The following is an 18,041-nucleotide window of genomic DNA, read 5'->3' as shown; positions in this document are numbered from 1 at the left end:
GCTTGTTTGTTTTTGTCAAATTTGTACACCGCCCCAAACTTCCGTCTCTGGGCTGTTAACAATACCCAAGACTAGGTTTTTTCTAAGTTGTTTGATTGTATAAATTGGCAGGGAGTGGGGTCTTGCTTTCCTCTTTCTCTTGGGTAAATACAGGTAAAACCTGGATTTAATCAGTATTTGTTAAGGGGGTCCTCCTAAATTCAGAGTCATCTTTTTTTTTTTTTTAAATGGATAAATTGGTAATAGCCCATCCCATGCCAAAGGCTTGGGGTGAGTAACAGCAAAAGCATGATGAATGCTATAATCCAAACAGGCTGCCAACCCTCCATTCCTGCAGCTGTATTAAAAAGCAAAAATGTTAAGCTGTTGATATTTGGGTCAAGAGCCAATTGAGAGGTTTTGTGCTTTTCTAGTAAATAGCACCATGTTTGCAAAGATTATTCTGCTTTTCTCTTGCCTCCCTTGGGTGCTGGACGGGCCCTTGGGGAGGAGAGCTGTTCTTGCAGCCACAAGCCTGCATGAATTGTCCACTTTGCTAAGTAGGGACTGCATTATTATTATTATTATTATTATTATTACATGTATTTCCCACTCTTCCTCCAAGGAGCCCAGAGCGGTGCACTACATACTTGAGTTTCTCTTTCACAACCACCCTGTGAAGTAGGTTAGGCTGAGAGAGAAGTGACTGGCCCAGAGTCACCCAGCTGGTTTCATGGCTGAATGGGGATTTGAACTCGGGTCTCCCCGGTCCTAGTCCAGCACTCTAACCACTACGCCACACTGGCTCTAGCGACTGCCTTGGTTTGCATTTGAATGGGTGACTACATGGGAGTGCTGTTTGCTGTAAGATATTCCCCTTGGGGGATGAGGCCTCTGCTTGCATGCAGAAAGTCAAATCCCTGGCATTTCCAGTTTGGGCTGGATTCCTAATACCAAGTCAGACCCTTGGTCCATCTAGCTCAGTATTGTCTACTACACTGACTGGCAGTGGCTTCTCCATGGGTTCGGGCAGGAGTCTTTCCCAGCCCTACCTGGAGATGCTGCCAGGGATTGAACCTGGAACCTTCTGTATGCAAAGTAGATGCATCTTAATAGATGTGTTTTAATTGATATTGCAGCCTGCTTTGAGAATGCCAGTTGAAAAGCAGGACAAAAATCTAAATGAATAAAAATAAATACAAGGGGTAACATGCAGACTGGTTATCTATCTATCTATCTACCTACCTATCTATCTATCAAATTTATATACCACCCACACTTTTGTCTCTGGGTGGTTAACAGTTAGATAAAAATTAACAGTTTGATAAAAAGTTAACAGTTAGATAAAAAATACAAGGGGTAACATGCAGACTGGTTATCTATCTATCTATCTACCTACCTATCTATCTATCAAATTTATATACCACCCACACTTTTGTCTCTGGGTGGTTAACAGTTAGATAAAAATTAACAGTTTGATAAAAAGTTAACAGTTAGATAAAAAATACAAGGGGTAACATGCAGACTGGTTATCTATCTATCTATCTACCTACCTATCTATCTATCAAATTTATATACCACCCACACTTTTGTCTCTGGGTGGTTAACAGTTAGATAAAAATTAACAGTTTGATAAAAAGTTAACAGTTAGATAAAAAATACAAGGGGTAACATGCAGACTGGTTATCTATCTATCTATCAAATTTATATACCACCCAAACTTTTGTCTCTGGGTGGTTAACAGTTAGATAAAACAATTAAAACACACTTAAAATTTAAAACAATTCAACAATTTAAAATCAGCCAGAAAATTAAAACCTACAAATTTTAAAAAGCTGAAAAAGCTTGGGTGAAGAGATGGGTTTTCAGATGTTTTTTTAAAAATTGCCAGAGATGGGGAGGATTGTATCTTAATAGGGAGCGCATTCCACAATCTCGGGGCAGCAACCAAGAAGGCCTGTCTCTGTGTAGCCACCAGACGAACTGGCTGTAACTAGAGACGGACCTCCTCAAGTTACCTCAATGAGTGGTGGGGCTCATAGTGAAGAAGACGCTCTCTTAAATACCCAGGGCCTAAGCAGTTTAGGGCTTTATGAGTTATAACTAGCACCTTGTATTTTGCCTGGAAATCTATTGGCAGCCGGTATAGCTCCATCAGCAAGGGAGTAATGTGATGACCAACCTGGCTGCCGCATTCTGAACCAACCGAAATTTCCGGACTACTTACAAAGGCAGTCCCATGTAGAGTGCATTACAGAAGTCAAGTCTGGAGGTTACCAACAAATGTACCACTGTTTTGAGGTCATTGATCTTGCAAAATGGGGGCAGCTGGCATATCAGCCAAAGCTGAGAGAAAGCACACTGGCCACCGCCTCCACCTGAGAAGCCAAGGAGAGGTGTAGATCCAGAAGTCCTCCCAGACTGTGTACCTGTTCCTTTGGGGGAAATGTGATCCCATATAGAACAGGTAGGTCAAAATAGTCTCTGAAGTTCTGACCCTGCACAATAAGTGGTTAGTCCTGGCTAAGCACCATAGAAAGCAATGAGGCAAGTTTATCATGGCTTATTTAACTCTCATTTATTTCAGTGGGTCTTACTAATGGCACAGCGGGGAAGTAACTTGCCTAGGGTTGCTGGTTTGAATCCCTGCTGGTATGTTTCCCAGGAGATGGCAATGGTAAACCCCTCCTGTATTCTACCAAAGAAAACCACAGGGCTCTGGGGTCGCCAGGAGTGACTAATAATGCAGTCTGGATGTTGCCAAGGGAAGAAGATTGCAGCAGCATCCTCAAACATAATCGAGTTGGGGGTTTTCCCCCTCCCATGCTTGCAGGCCTGGCCCCCTTTGGCCTGGGTAGAGTGCCCCACCACCACCTTCCCCTGCGTGCTTGGCCCATCTAGCCTATAGCCTCTAGTCTTGGGCAGAGATTCTAGAAAATTCCAGTCAGGGGTCTTCCCCAACCAACCCTGGTTCCTGACATTCTTTTTAATGGGATGCCAGGGAATGAACTTGGGATCTTCTGCATTCAGGGAAGAGGAGGAGAGCTGATCTCATGGTGGCAAGCATGACTTGTCCCCTTAGCTAAGCAGGGCCTACCCTGGTTTGTATTTGAATGGGAGATGACATGTGTGAGCACTGTGAGATACTCCCCTTAGGGGATGGGGCTGCTCTGGGAGGAACACCTGCATGCTTGCATGCAGACCCTGGCATCTCCAGAGCAGGCAGAGAGAGACTCCTGCCTGCAACCTTGAAGAAGCCACTGCCAGTCAGTGTAGACAAAACTGAGCTAGATGGACCAATGGCCTGACACTGTAGAAGGCAGCTTCCGGTGTTCCTAAAGCATGTGCCCTGCCTCTGAGCTGCAGCCTTGCTAGGAGCTGGCCAGGGGCCACACCTCATTTTCTGCCCTTTGCAGTCCAAACGCTTTCTCTCCCAACGCTGGGATCTCTCCAGCCCTGGGTACCCTGGCAGCTGCCTTGCACATCTGCCAAGGGCGGGGAGCTTCAAAGGGACTTTGTGTGGCCTGGCAATCTCCCCCCCCCCACTTTTCCCTTCCCTCCTCCCCCTGCCCCCACCGCCTTGGCACAATTCAGCAGCTCTGACGAACCTTTGTGTTTTCTGCCTTGCAGAGCCTGGATGGAGACCAAGCCATTCTCCAGAGGATCAGGAAATATGTGAAAGCCATTCATGTCTCTGGGCTCAGTAAGTTAAATGCTCTGTGCATGCTGGCACGGGAGGGAGGGAGGGAGGGAACAGGGGAGTGCAGCGAGACCTGGGGGGGAATGGGCGAGTGCAGGCTGGCGGCGGGCCATGTATGCAAAGTGCTATTTGACCCTCTATGCAAGGCTGTAGAGAAACCCCCTTTTGCTTGGCATGAACCCCCTGGTAGATCTGTCCCAGTTCATCCTCTTCTCAGCTGGTTGCCTGCAAAGTGCAATGACTTGCAAGACGAGACTGGCAGAGATGTGAGCACAGGTTTGCTTCCTGATGCTTCCGTGAAATACGTATTGCTTGGAATCGGCAGCAAAAGGAGAGTCCACCCAACCCTGCCCCTGAGCCTCCCTGCCCTCTTGACTTCCTGCCCCCATTGCTACTCGGCCATGAGCCAGGTCCACCAATTTTGGCCATTAGTATTCTTTCAGGAGACAAATGCTCATCGTGACTTTTGGCAACATCTACCCACCCCACCCCCACCAGCAAAGGGAAAAGAGGCGCTTGCAGCCTTCTCTGTGGTGTCACCTCTTTTTATCCTATCCCCCAAATGATTGGGGTAAAATTGCAGTCATTTTTGCAATCGGGAAAGGGTTAGGGTAAGAATGAACAAACTGTCATATCCCCCCCCCCAGCTCCATGGAGTAATCTTTGGGGGATATCCATGCCCACTTTAATTTCCATTCTTCTGAAAACATTGATAAAGTGTCATAGTAGTTTCTGTGTATTTAAAACTTTGAAAACACCATTGCAAATTAGACCACTGCAGGCCTGATGATCAGGACAACAAAAGCATGAGAACAAACTGAAAGCTTGAAAGCCTTGACATGCTATCACTTATTTTCCATATCTAGGCATGTAGACCATGTCAGAAATCACAATGAGCATTCATTCCCACAAGGTGCTACTGACCACCCTAGCTGGCTGTATCACACCGGTCCATTTTGTCCTTGGTCTCTGTGTACGATCTTCTCCCATCATCAGATTGACCTTTTGCTTTCTTCACAGTGACTGGTCTTGTGGTAGCAAGCATGAATTGTCCCTTTGCTAAGCAGGGTCTGCCCTGGTTGCTTATGAATGTGAGACTACACGTATGAGCACTGTGTAAGATCTGATGAAGCCACTCTGGGAAGAGCACCTGTCTGCTTGCATGCAGAAGGTTCCAAGTTCCCTCCCTGGCATCATCTCCAAGATAGGGCTGAGAGAGATTCCTGCTTGCAATCTTGGAGAAGCCTCTGCCAGTCTGTGAAGACAATACTGAGCTCAATAGACCAAGCCTGTGACTCAGTATAAGGCAGCTTCCTATGTAACTAGATCTAGTTATAGTCCCTTAAATTATTATTATTATTTTTATTTAGCACACTTCTATACTGCCCCATATGTAAATCTCTGGGTGGTTAATTCCTTTACATTTTTTTAAGGAGGTCATTCCTTTTGTGGGATAAGGTTAAACCAAGGCTGTCTCACTGAAGACACCCCAAGTATATAACTCAAACCCACCAAGTGAGCCCGTGATGAAGATGGGATTTGAACTTGAGTCCAAGTCCAGCATGTTGTCCCATAGAACAGAGTTGGCTCATTCCCACCGTGTCTTCTGCAGGAATCTAGAGCTAAAGGAGGCCCTGCCTCTGTGGGTTTTCTCTTGGGGCAGTTTCACACAGCAGGTAGTTTACTGTGAGTTCAAAGTTGCACAAAAAAACAAATGCAAAAAGTGGATTTTTTTTACCCTGGATATAAATTGGGCTACACTCTAAGACACACTCTGAAAAACCCAAATTGTATGTGAAGTGCTCCCCGAAAGCTCACAGGGGCTTCAGGGTAAATCTGGCCGATATGTGAATGCATCCCCTCCATTCTGGAATAGGTGCAAACTAAAAAGTGGGTGTGAAAAACCTCCTGGTGACCTCACACTCCTCTTTTTTTTTTTTTAAAGCACATGTGGAGAATGAAGAACAATACAGTGAAACTCTTGAGAACTTTGGCAACAATCACTTGTCTCAGAACAATCATGAGCTGTCCACTGGCTTCCTGAACCTTGCTGTCTTCACCAGGGAAGTGACGGCGCTCTTCAAGAACTTGGTAAGAGGGGCACTGGCATTGAATTGGCAGTGGGTTTTCGTGGGCCTCAACTGCATCCTTCAGCTGCCATCAGGAGGTTTTGCAGTATTGTTCAATCCTCTCAGCCCAAGATCTAACTTTAATCTTAACCTGCAGTGTGGGACCCTGTTTTAGTATTTTGATGTGGCTGCATTCACACAATTACAGTGATCCTGGTTAAAGAGTTAACCAGGCAAGCTGAGCTCTGCAGAACTGACTGTGGGAATCCAGAATTTCCAGGCAATACTGGTCAGGTCTCTGTGGTTAACCCACATTTAGCCAGGATCTGATCCTGGGTTCTCTTAACTCTTTAACCACTATCTCTCTCTGATTGTGTGAATGCAGCCTCAGTATGCCCTGTGCAAGACGGGAACAGGAGGACATATCTGTGTTGCAGGAATACTGGGGAGGAGTGTTGGTCTTGTGGTAGCAAGCATGGCTTGTCCCATTTGCTAAGCAGAGCTCACCTTGGTTTGCTTTTGGATGGGAGATGGCATGTGAGTGCTGTAAGATATTCACCTTGGGGTGCAGCTGCACAACTCTGGCCCTGCTACAGATGTTGGTCTATAACTCCCATCATCCCTGACTATTGGCCACCATGGCTGGGAATGATGAGAGTTGTCCAAAAACAGATGGGGGGGCCAAAGTTGTGCAGCCCTGCCTTAGAGGATGGGGCCATAACTCAGTGGAAAAGCATCTGGATGTTTGCATGCAGAAGGTTCCAAGTTCCCTCTCTGGCAGCATCTCCAAGTAGGGCTGGGAAGAACTCCTGCCTGTAGCCTTGGAGAAGCTGCTGCCAGTCAGTGTGGACAATACTGGGCTAGATGGACCAATGGTCTGACTCTGTAGAAGGCAGCTTCCTATGTTCCTATTGTAGGAAGTCCTGCAGATGAATCCAGAATGAGGCTGAGTGGGGAGACAAAGCAGGGACTGGGGAAGGCCACCTTGCACAAGAAGAAATGCCTTTCCTCTTGTGCAAGGTTCCTTTTGGATCCAAGCCATCTTAAGAGGTTTTAGTGTGGAGGGAAACTTTAGAGAGGATGTGATCAGCCGAATAACAAACATCATTACAAAATGGTCAAACACAAAACAAACCATCCACAAAACAAACCGTGTTTAGACAGCTTCACAATTCACAAAGTCTGACTTGTCTACATAAGTAACAAACTGGAACCAAACAAACTGAATCCCACAAATGCCTCTGACGTGTGCTTGCTTAAACTTGCTTACCTTTTTATCTATATATATATATATATATTTTTTTTTTTTAATAAATCCCGAATTTTACTTAACCACCGAGCCTCAGGAAGTACCTTTCAGGGAGACAGAAGTTCAGTTCATGGACACTGGAAGTGCAGTAGAATGTGTCGGTTTCCACCACTTTAATAGTATTATGTCTGGGGTGGCATAAAAGCCTTGTCTGTGATGGTTGATCCTTGATAGCTTTTGCACATGGTGATGTTGCAGTCCTCTATTTGTGTTTGACAAAAATTGCCAAGAGGGGCCTGCCTCAGATAACTTGCGTGACTTCATTCCATGTTAATACAGGGATGCAGATCCACCCCCCCATAAGCATTTGAGGCGTTCCCCCCTCATTTTACTGAACTCCCACCTACCAAACCTAATAACTTGCATCTCCCCCCCCCAAGTGTCTTTCCTTTGTTTCCCCCTCCAAAAAATAAAAAATAAAAAATAAATTGGAGGATTGGATTTGAAGTGAGGAGTTGATCCCTTGCTAGCTGAACAAAAGAGGCACCTTTTAAAAGTGGTAATTCTCTTTATTTAGCAGAGGGAGAGCAACTGGCCCTATCCAACTCCAGCACAACATCCCTCCAGTGGCTGTTGCTGGTGTCTATCTTAGTTTAAATTGGTATATAAATATTCCTCATTGTTGTCCTCAAGCTTCCTCTCTGTCTGCAACCTGCGTTAGCAGCCCCACAGCTCAGACAGGAATGCCTCATTTCTGGGAAGTATCTTCTCTTTCCCAGGCACCAAGTATTGTGCTTTGGAAACGCGATGTCCCTGCCACAAAGCAAAGGTGAGAAGGCGCAATGCTCACCAGTTTTGCATTAATTGAGGGTGGAGACAGAACTGCAGTAGTGGGCATGAATTGTCCCCTTTGCTAAGCAAAGTTCACCTTGGTTTGCATTTGGATGGGTGACTACATACGAGCACTGTCCGTTGTAAGATATTCCCTTTAGGAGATGGAGCCGTAGCTCAGTGGTAGAGCATCTGCTTGCATGCAGAAGGTCCCAGGTTCAGTCCTTGACATTTCCAAGTAGAGCTGGGAGAGACTCATAGGAACATAGGAAGCTGCTATATACTGAGTCAGACCATTGGTCTATCTAGCTCAGTGTTGTCTTCACAGACTGGCAGCAGCTTCTCCAAGGTTGCAGGCAGGAATCTCTCTCAGCCCTATCTTGGAGATGCTGCCAGGGAGGGAACTTGGAACCTTCTGCTCTTCCCAGAGCGGCTTCATCCGCTGAGGGGAATATCTTACAGGGCTCACACTTCTAGTCTCCCATTCATATGCAACCAGGGCAGACCCTGCTTAGCTAAGGGGACAAGTCATGCTTGCCACCATAAGACCAGCTCCTGCCTGAAACCTTAGCGCTTTTCCCAGTCAGTGTAGTAGACAGTACTGAACTAGATGGACCAATGGTTTGATTTGGTATAAGGCAACTCATAAGCTATGTTCTTATCACTGGGCAAAGCATCCCCCCTGTCTGAGGAAGACTGTCTTTCTGAGGTGATGCCCTGTGATGTGTGGTTAAGAATGTCTAAGTGACTGAGAACATGCTAATTTCCTTTGGGGCAACAGTTTCCTATTTCACCCACTGCTACTCTGGAAGGCATGTTTCCTTCCTCTTGTGTGGGCCAGTCCAACTCTCTGAGTTCGTGCCAGGGCCCAATGGCAAAGTAGGCAGCTTTGAGGCGGTCTGCTTGCTGGAGGGGAAGGATGCTGGGTAAGGTAACGGGAGCCCTTCAGTTCTGCTTATTAGAATTAAATAGGAACATAGGGAGCTGCCTTATACTGAGCTGCTGGTTTGTCTAGCTCAAGTCTTGACCGACTCTTCAGGGCTCCCGGCAGGAGTTTTCCCAAGCCCTACCTGGAGACACCAGGGAGTGAACCTGGGACCTTCTGCATGCAAGAAGAGCTAGGGCCCACTAGATATAGCTGCAGATTCAAAAAATCCACCAGATATAGCTGCAGATAACACTCTAAGAAGGCTCTCCAAAAATATGGATTTTCAGATGCTTCTTAAAATCTGAACGTTTTGGGAGGAGAGCTGGTCTTATGGTAGCGAGCGTGAATTGTCCTTTTTGCTAAGTAAGGTCCTTCTTGGTTTGCATTTGGATGGGAATGCTGCCCTTTGCTTCACTCGCACCTTGAACATCCAGTGTAAATTAGAAGCCTCCTGGAAGGCCATTGTGGCTTATAGCTGGAATCCAGGGAACCCTACAGCTAGTTCTGTGTACGCAGACATGAACGTGTGAAGCAGCCATGCGGTTGTCCATCTAGTTCAGTATTGTCTGCACTGACTGGGCAGTGGCTTACCAGGCTTTCAAATGGGTTGAGGTGAAACTGACCAGGATTCCTCCAAGCACTCCATAGCCAGTAAGAGGAGTTTGTTAACCCAGGACCTTAGCAGGTAGGTGTAGGTCCATTAGCTGCTGTAGGACAGAGGCAGGCAGATCGGGATCTACTGGTGGATCTCTGGGTGATCTGCAGTAATTGGCAAGGGTTTGCAACTTGTCATTACCTGCCCCTCGTCTGTTGCATCAACCCAGGGGTTCTGAAAGTTGTGTTCCTGGATGCTGTGCACAGCCTTGCTGGATCAAGCCCAAGGCCTATCTAGTCCAGCACCCTGTTTCCCACAGTGGCACATCAAATGCCTGTGGGAAGCCCACAGGGAAGAACTGAGGGCATGCCCTCTCTCCTGCTGTTGTTCCCCTGCAGCTGGTATTTATTTTATTTTAATTGTTGTTTCTTTATAAAAATATAATTTCTCATTTAAAAATACTTTATTTTTTAATATCTTGGGAACTTTTGTTGGAAAGCAGTATATAAATATTCGTCGTCTTCGTATTTGGAGCCCACTGGCATTTAGGTATTTAGCAATACCTGAATGCATAGGTCTTTAGACTGCAACTCCCATCATCCCCGGTGACAGCAGCCTCCAGTCTTCCGTTGGGGGTTATGAGAGATGCAGTCCAACCACATCTGGGGACTCAAGTTTGAGAACCCCTGGGTGAAGGTCATGGTCAAGGGCAGGGCTGCACCATTGCGACCCTCCTGAAGATGTTGGACCACAACTACCTTAACCCCCGACTCTTGGCCACTGCAGCTGGGAATAATGGGAGTTCTAATCCAAAATCTGCCGGAGGGCCGAGGTTGTGCAGCCCTGGTCAAGGGGCAGATCATGAAAAGTCGGAAGCCCTTGCTGATTGCTGCAAGTCACCCAGAGATGCACCAGTAGATCTCAGTCTGACTGCTTCTGCCCTACTCAGTCTATTAGATGGGACTGCTTAAGCCCTACAAATCTCCGGTGGGTTGGGGTGACTTGGAGGTTCTGCCTGCCTAATGGAAAAGGATAGTTCTGGGCAGGAGTAACCAAAGACTTTGATGATCCTGAAGCAGGAAGCCAAATGCTTCTTCCCTCCCCCCCCCCGCCCCCACACACCCTCATGCCTCTCAGCGGCAGCAGCTCGTATGGGTGCAGTGGGCCCATGAGCCCACTCACCTCTCCCTGCCCCGGTTGCCTCGTTCGGTTACCTCCCCTGCTGCCATTTTAACTCCAGGTGTACGGGCTGCATTTGCCCAGTTTCCCAATCCAGGCAAGCGAGCAGCTGGGCAAATGAGCAGCCCACAACATGCCTGGGGTTAACACAGTGGTGAGGGAGGCGAGGCAGAACGAGGCAACTGGGGTGGGGAAAGGTGAGCGGGAATGAGCCACATCTGTGGTTCATTGACCACTCCTCCAACTTCACCCATACGGGTCGCTACTGCCTCCCTGCACACAGTTGGTGCCCCACTGGCACCCCGAAAACCCACCACTGGGGGCAGTTGCCTTGCCTCGCCTCATGCAAAGGCAGCCTCTGGTTCTGGGTGACTGATTCCAGCCAGCCCCATGCCCAGTCGCTGTTTCAGTTTCCTCGGCTTGTGGTTCCAGCACATCTGTGCTTGATCACGGTATTCAGCAGTGGTTCTGTTTGGTTTTTTTCTCCACTCAGCATGTCAGTGGGTGGTACTGAGATACACAGTATTTTTTGTTCTTGGGAGAGGCCTCAAACTCAAATGGTGGGTTTCCTAATTTCCTCTTTATATAGCCCCCCCCCCTCTCCCCACGGAGGTCTCTCTCTGTGTGTGTCTGACCCTGGGATGTGGTTTTGCAGACTTCCAGGTTGTTGGTTGAAGGAACATATCTTCTTGCTTCTCAGCACGTTATGTTATGGGCTGCAGGATCTCCCGCCCACCCCGCCAAGCTTTGGGTTGTGGCCTTTGGGCGGTGAGGAGAGAGGGCCAACTTGTGTTTTGTGGTGATGAAGGAGAAGCTGTTGCATAGATGTGGTCTGTGGCAAAGCCCATCTTTAGCATCTTGCCACCATCTTCAGCAGCCTAGAAGACGCCTTCCCAGGAAAAGGCCTGCCTTACCATGAGGGGGATGGAAAGGCTTTTCTCCAGGCCTCTTGCCACCAATTTCATTTTGCTGTGGAACCATTCCAAAATTGGTCATTGAGAGTGGGAGAAGCTGTTCAATGTTCATGGCTGCAGAACATGATATATTTGAAGACATTAATGGCAGAGATACCTTATTCACAGCGTTGTTGTTCGGATAAACATAACCATGTACACTGCTCTGAGCTCCTTGGGGAAGTGCAGGATATACTTGTAAATAATTAAATGTAAAAAGTGGAAGCAGCTTCTATTATACAGACAGGGGGGCCTTGATCTCTCAGGAATGTTCCCCATGAAGATGGGACTGTCTGTAGCTCAGAAGTAGAGCACCTGCTTTGCATATAGAAGGTCCCAGATTCAATTCCTGGCAGCTTTTCCCAGAGATTGGAAATGCTGCCAGGTAGGGATGGGAGAGACTGTTGCTTGAAGCTTTGGAGAGCTGCTGCAAGTCAGTGTAGACAATACTAAAGGAGGTGGACCAATGATCTGACTCTGTATTCCAATTTTGCAGCCTTAGAAACAACCTAAACCAAGTTTCTTAGAAGCGTATTTCAAGTGTCTGGCTCTGTGCCTAAATGTGATGTTATGGTCAAAGGCAGATTGATTGATTGATTAAGTGCCGTCAAGTTGACTCTTAGCGACCACATAGATAGATTTTCTCCAGGATTATCTGTCTTCAACTTGGCCTTTAAGGTCTCTCAGTCATGAGACCAACCACCTTGCTGCTGGTCGTCCTCTTCTTCTCTTTCTTTCAACTTTTCCCAGCATTATGGACTTCTCAAGGGAGCTGGGTTTTCGCATAATGTGTCCAAAGTATGATAGTTTGAGCCTGGTCATTTGTGCCTCGAGTGAAAATTCTGGATCGATTTGTTTTATGATCCATTTGTTTGTTTTCCTGGCTGTCCATTGTATCCTCAAAAGTCTTCTCCAGCACCAAAGTTCAAAAGCGTCAATACATTTTCTATCTTGCTTCTTCAAAGTCCAGCTTTCTAGGGTCTGGCTAGTGGTCTGGTTAACTTTTATGGTTAAAGCTTATTTTTCTCCCTATGGGTGTGGCACCTTTGATACTGAAGGATGGCTTTCAACCGCGATAGAAATTACTAATAGCGAAGAAACTCTGTTTACTTGGATTATCTCCTGAGCTGTTAGCATGGGGCCATGAATGTGCTAAATTAGCCCTCAAACAAAGGCTCCTAGATATCACACACCAAAATAATCTAAGTTATGTTACAAATAAGTTTTACCTTGGGAACCAAATATAGAACTCCAAACCAGCTAGATACCTTAGCACATTAACAGTGCCCAAGCATAGAAGAATGTTCTCCTTGGCATGTTTTAATGCTCTTCTCATCAGCAATTCTAGACCATATGTTTAAGCAGATTCCTTGTGAGGAACTAATATGCCTGTGTGGAGATGGAGCAGTTGAGTTTATAGCTCATGTTTTATTATACTGTACTTCTTATCAAGATTCTCATCTTTCTCTAATAGCTCCTTTACTAAGAAATTTTCCAGGCCATTCAGATGAGTTGTTTGTTTGCTTTTTTTCTTCTTGCTGACCATGACTCTGAGGTTACATATAATGTCGCCAAACTTTGTGTGCTGGACAGTTGCAGGGGAGCAACAGCAGGAGAATGGGCATGCCCTCAGCTCTTGCCTGTGGGCTTCCCAGAGACATCTGGTGGGCCACTGTGTGTAACAGGATGCTGGATTGGATGCGCCTTCAGCCTGATCCAGCAGGGCTGTTTTTATGTTATCACAGACTCTAATATCTAATCCAATTGTTACACTTTAGGATGAATGGTTATTCATGCTTAATTCTGTAAACTTAAATAAGGTTTTATCTGTCTACTTTGTATTGCTGGTCAGAGACCGAAATTGGACTGATCTGACCTGACTCTCTATAAGGCCAGCTTCTTGCTTCCCTATGTAATATTCTGAGCTCTTTTCCAGAATATCCAGTGTCACTTAGGACATAGGAACATAAGAAACTGCCATATACTGAGTCAGACCATTGGTCTATCTAGCTCAGTATTGTCTTCACAGACTGGCCGCGGCTTCTCCAAGGTTGCAGGCAGGAGTCTCTCTCAGCCCTATCTTGGAGAAGCCAGGGAGGGAACTTGAAACCTTCTGCTCTTCCCAGAGCTCTTCCCTTCTTCATCCCCTGAGGGGGGGAATATCTTGCAGTGCTCACACTCAAGTCTCCCATTCATATGCAACCAGGGCAGACCCTGCTTAGCTATGGGGACGTCATGCTTGCTACCACAAGACCAGCTCTCCTCCTAAGAGGGATGCTGGTACAAATCTACTAATGTTTGAGCAGGACATGTATATGGTACTGTAGTATTCAAGCACAGCCATTTATTAGCCAGAAAACCATGATGTTGTAAAATTGGAGCTCTAATTAAAGCACCCATTTACGTGTGCTCAGTAGGGCTGTTCAGTAGCATGAGTGGAACTAAGAATCCTCTCAGCATAGAATTTTCAACAGACTAGAATCGCCACGATCCTTTGGGGAAGCCATGCCCGTGATACTGCTATAAAACCAATAAGCTGGTATTGTAGGTAGTCCTTTGTGTTTTTGGAGGTGGGATTGTTTTGTGATAACTGCGTCTGTGTGGAGCTCTTGCTTCTCCTTTGCCTCCCTTCTTAGGTTGGGATCGAGATGAAGTACCTGTTTGTGTTAGAATCTCAGTAAAATACTGCAAATGAACATTGCAAATGAACATTGTAATTGTGAGCAAGAAAACTTACTGATGGGAATGCCACAAGTTCTTGTGAACCACACTTGTTTTTCTGGCTTTTTCCAGGTGCAAAACTTGAACAATATTGTCTCATTTCCTCTGGACAGTCTGCTGAAAGGGCAGCTTAAAGATGGGCGGCTGGTAAGTATCCTCTTAAGAACCTGGCTATGGTATGAAGTTGGTTGGAGCAGGGGTGGAGGAAGAATCTGCAAAAGACATGCCTACGGCCCCAAATCAGATGGATCAACATAGGATTGTCACTAACATGCATTTCTGAGTTTTCAGTGGGGCACTTCAGCAGATAGGTTTCCCCCCTTGTTTCCAAAGCTTTATTTTTATTTTTATTTTTATTTTATTTTTATTTATTTATTTATTTATTTTTATTTTTATTTTTAATTAATTAATTAATTAATTAAATTTACATTTCTATCCTGCTCTTCCTCCAAGGAGCCCAGAGTGGTGCACATGGTTATGTTTCTCTCACAATCTTGTGGTGAGGATAGGTTAGGCTGAGAGAGAAGTGACTGGCCAGGAGTCACTCAGTGAGGCTGTTCTCATGCACAGCCTAAGCCAGTCTAGGGAAGCCCATCCTGGGTTAGGCTGTGTGTGTGAGGACCCAATCCCAGTGGTACTGCCCCGCCAAACCCGGCTTTCTGCCACAGCTTTTTAACCAGGGTTTTAACCAGGGATGAGTGTGCCCTTAACCCTGGCTAACTGCTTGTGTGACCACCTGGGCTGCTTGTAGCCCAAGCAACCACAGAGATGTGTGCCTAGAGTGCCTGACTCCCGGGGGAGTCCATCAATGCACTGCGCTCATCTCATGGTGCATTGTAGGATACCCGACGCCGCACAGCTCCCCGGAGAGCCATGTGTGTGAACGCCTGAGCTGCACAGCTCCGGTATGCCAGCAGTCGTTCTGGGGTGGGGAAGGTAACTTCAGCAGAGCCTTCCCCTCGCCTTGCCTCCAGTCATGTGAATAGCCTCCGTGAGTTTGTTGGCTGAACAGACATATGGACTCTGCTCTCCCTGGCCCTAGGTCCAGCGCTCTAACCACTACACCATGCCAGCTCTGGTTGCTGAATCCGCAGAGCTGTAGTTCTGTATGGTTTGGTGCGTAGATGCACACGGACTATAGAAGATGGCCCCATCCTTCCCTGTAGCCCTGTTTCCACGTGTTTTTCTTCTCCGAGCTCTGTCCCAGAGGAAACTGCCTCAACTGGAAAGTCCGCTTGATGCTGTATGACAAGCTTGCTCAGTTTTTCCCCCTTCTCTTTGGGGGACTTGCACAGTGTCAGTTTTCCACCCCCATTCGAGAAGCTCGCTTGCCACTCAGAGTATGTCGTTGACAGGAGGGGGTCATAGCCAGCCGGTGCATCCAGTTGGTTGTAGGTGGAGCTACGCTGTGTGTGTCAGAAGTGAGATGTGACCCCCTGGGCAAGATTTCTTGTCCTCCTCATAAGCACATAAGCAAAGCCCTGCTGGATCAGGCCAAAGGCCAATCCAGGCCAGCATCCTGCTTCATGCAGTGGTCAACCAGGTGCATCTGGAAGTCCACAAGTGGAGGAAAGAGGGCAACCACCCCCTCCAGTTGGTGTTCCCTCGCAACTAGTGTTCAGGGGCATGCCCCGCTCTGATCCTGATGGAAATATACAGCTCTCCAGGCTAGCAGCCATTGATAGCCCTCTTCCCCATGAATTTGTCTGATCCCTTTTTAAATCCATCATCACATCCCGGGGCAGCAAATTCCATAGTTTAACTACTTGGTACGGAAAGAAATACTTCCTTTTGTGTTTTGTGAACCTCCCAGCCTTTAGCTTCAATGGAGGACCCTAGATTCTAATATTATGGAGAGTTGGTCTTCTGGTAGCAAGCATGAATTACCCCCTTTGCTAAGCGGGGTCTGCTCTGGTTTGTATTTGAATGAGAGACTACATGTGTGAGCACTGTTAGATTTCCCCATTAGGGGATGGGGCCGCTCTGGGAAGAGCACCTGCATGCTTGCAGTCAGAAGTTTGCATCAGGGATTCCCAGATGTTGTTTACAACTCCCACTGCAGCTAGGGATTCTGGGAGCTGTAGTCAGCAACATCTGAGATTCCCTCTTACAGGGAACACCAGTTCCATCTCTGACTCCTGCCTGCAACTTTGGAGAAGCTGCTGCCAGTCTGTGAAGACAATACTGAGCTAGATGTACCAAGGGTCTGACTCGGTATAAAGCAGCTTCCTATGTCCCCATGAGACAGGGAGAAAATGTTATTTTTATCCACTTGATCCACACCATGCATAATATATACATAATATATGTCCACCTTACCCACTTTCTTTCTAAACTGAAAAGACCCAAACACTGAAATCTTTGCTCATAGGGGAGTTGTTCCAGCCCCCTCATCATTTGGCTTGCCCTTTTCTACATCTTTCCTGGCTCTGCGATATCACTTTTAAAGGCAGTAATATGAGCTTCTCACTACTGAATATGTGTGTCTTATTAAGATTGTCATCTCATAACCTTTACTTTCTCCCCATCCCCATCCCTGAAAATAGTATTGCTCCTGCACAGATGCATCTGAATGTAAAATTGTCAGGTTTATTGCAGGGTCAGCAACAGTTTTTGAAAAATGGCAGCTCATATTCTCTGTGTGTTGAACACTGAAAGTGAACTTAATTTCATCTGCTGTGTGTGCGTGTGCCTGTGTGCCCATGCAGTGGGTAGAGAGAGGAATGAGCAAGGAGAGTTAGAGGTATATCTATGCCGGGGCTGCACAACTTTGACTCTACAGCCGTTGTTAGATTACGATTTTCATCATCCCTGACTATTGGCCATTGGGGAATTGTAGTCCAACAGCTAGAGGGTTGAAGTTGTTCAGCCTTGGTCTGTGCTGCACATGGTGATGGGGCCAAAACACAGTGGCAGACCATCTGCTTTACATGCAGAAGGTCCCAGGTTCAATCCCTGGCAGCATCTCCAGGTAGGGCTGGGGAAAATCTCTGCCTGAAACTTTGGAGAGCTGCTGCCAGTCAGTGTGGACAGTACTGAACTAGATGGACCAGTGGCCTGATCCAGTATAAGGCAGCTTCCAATCTTCTCCGTATGCTTTGGATGAACGGAACTGTTATGACTCCCCACCGCCACCCACCCAATCATGGGAGTTGTAATTTGGCATGGTTTCTAAACATCTTCCGTTAGAGCAGGGATGTCAAACTGTGGCCCTTCTGCAGATGTTGGCCTACAACTCCCATCATCCCTGGCTGTTGGCCACTATGGCTGGGTATTATGGGAGTTGTAGTCCAACCATGCTGTTTACGTTCCAAATGTGACTTGCCCGAATGGAGGCATTTTGCTGCTAGTCTGGAAAGCGCCCTGGTGGCTGAAATTCTTTTCTTGCTTAAATGTGGGAGAAGGGGTTTAAGGTGGTGATGGCTTCTTTCCAAGGCAGAGAGTGCAGTGAAAGTGTAGGCACCATTCTGAATACTGTGAACAGGCGGCCACACCCAGCAATAGTAAGTGTATATAACTGAGTCTTGTTTGTGCTCAGGACTGATGAGGGCCAGCTAAGCTGCCCCCCACACTTTATTTCGGTAGTACCCCTCTAAACCTTTAGGCTGGCTATGGGCCTGCCTGCTTTGGGAGTGGGGAGGACCCCTTCCCCATTTAAGGAAGCACAGGATTTGGGTTTCCAGGATTCTGCAAATTTCAGGGGGCAGCCATATTTTACGTGGTTTTTTTTAAATATATCTATGTAAGCTACTTTGGAGGCTTTTGTTGAAAAGCATATATTTGTATTACTCTGATGCATGAAAAAGAATAAAGAGTCTTGTGACACCTTAAAGGTTA

The 18,041-nt window shown here is 46.7% G+C and overlaps 1 protein-coding gene across 1 annotated transcript in view; it reads left to right on the top strand.

Moving 5' to 3' along the window:
• Positions 1–18,041, top strand: part of ASAP3 (ArfGAP with SH3 domain, ankyrin repeat and PH domain 3) — a 79,594-nt gene that overhangs the window by 20,077 nt on the left and 41,476 nt on the right. Inside the window, exons 2-4 of the mRNA XM_053268746.1 lie at positions 3,610–3,682; positions 5,625–5,770; positions 14,277–14,351. Of these exons, the coding sequence (XP_053124721.1) occupies positions 3,610–3,682; positions 5,625–5,770; positions 14,277–14,351 (294 nt within the window). The remainder of the gene's footprint in view (positions 1–3,609; positions 3,683–5,624; positions 5,771–14,276; positions 14,352–18,041) is intronic.

This window comes from Hemicordylus capensis, chromosome 7 (assembly GCF_027244095.1).
Source record: "Hemicordylus capensis ecotype Gifberg chromosome 7, rHemCap1.1.pri, whole genome shotgun sequence".
Classification (NCBI taxonomy): Eukaryota; Metazoa; Chordata; class Lepidosauria; order Squamata; family Cordylidae; genus Hemicordylus; species Hemicordylus capensis.
This window is presented reverse-complemented; position numbering and strand designations above follow the sequence as displayed.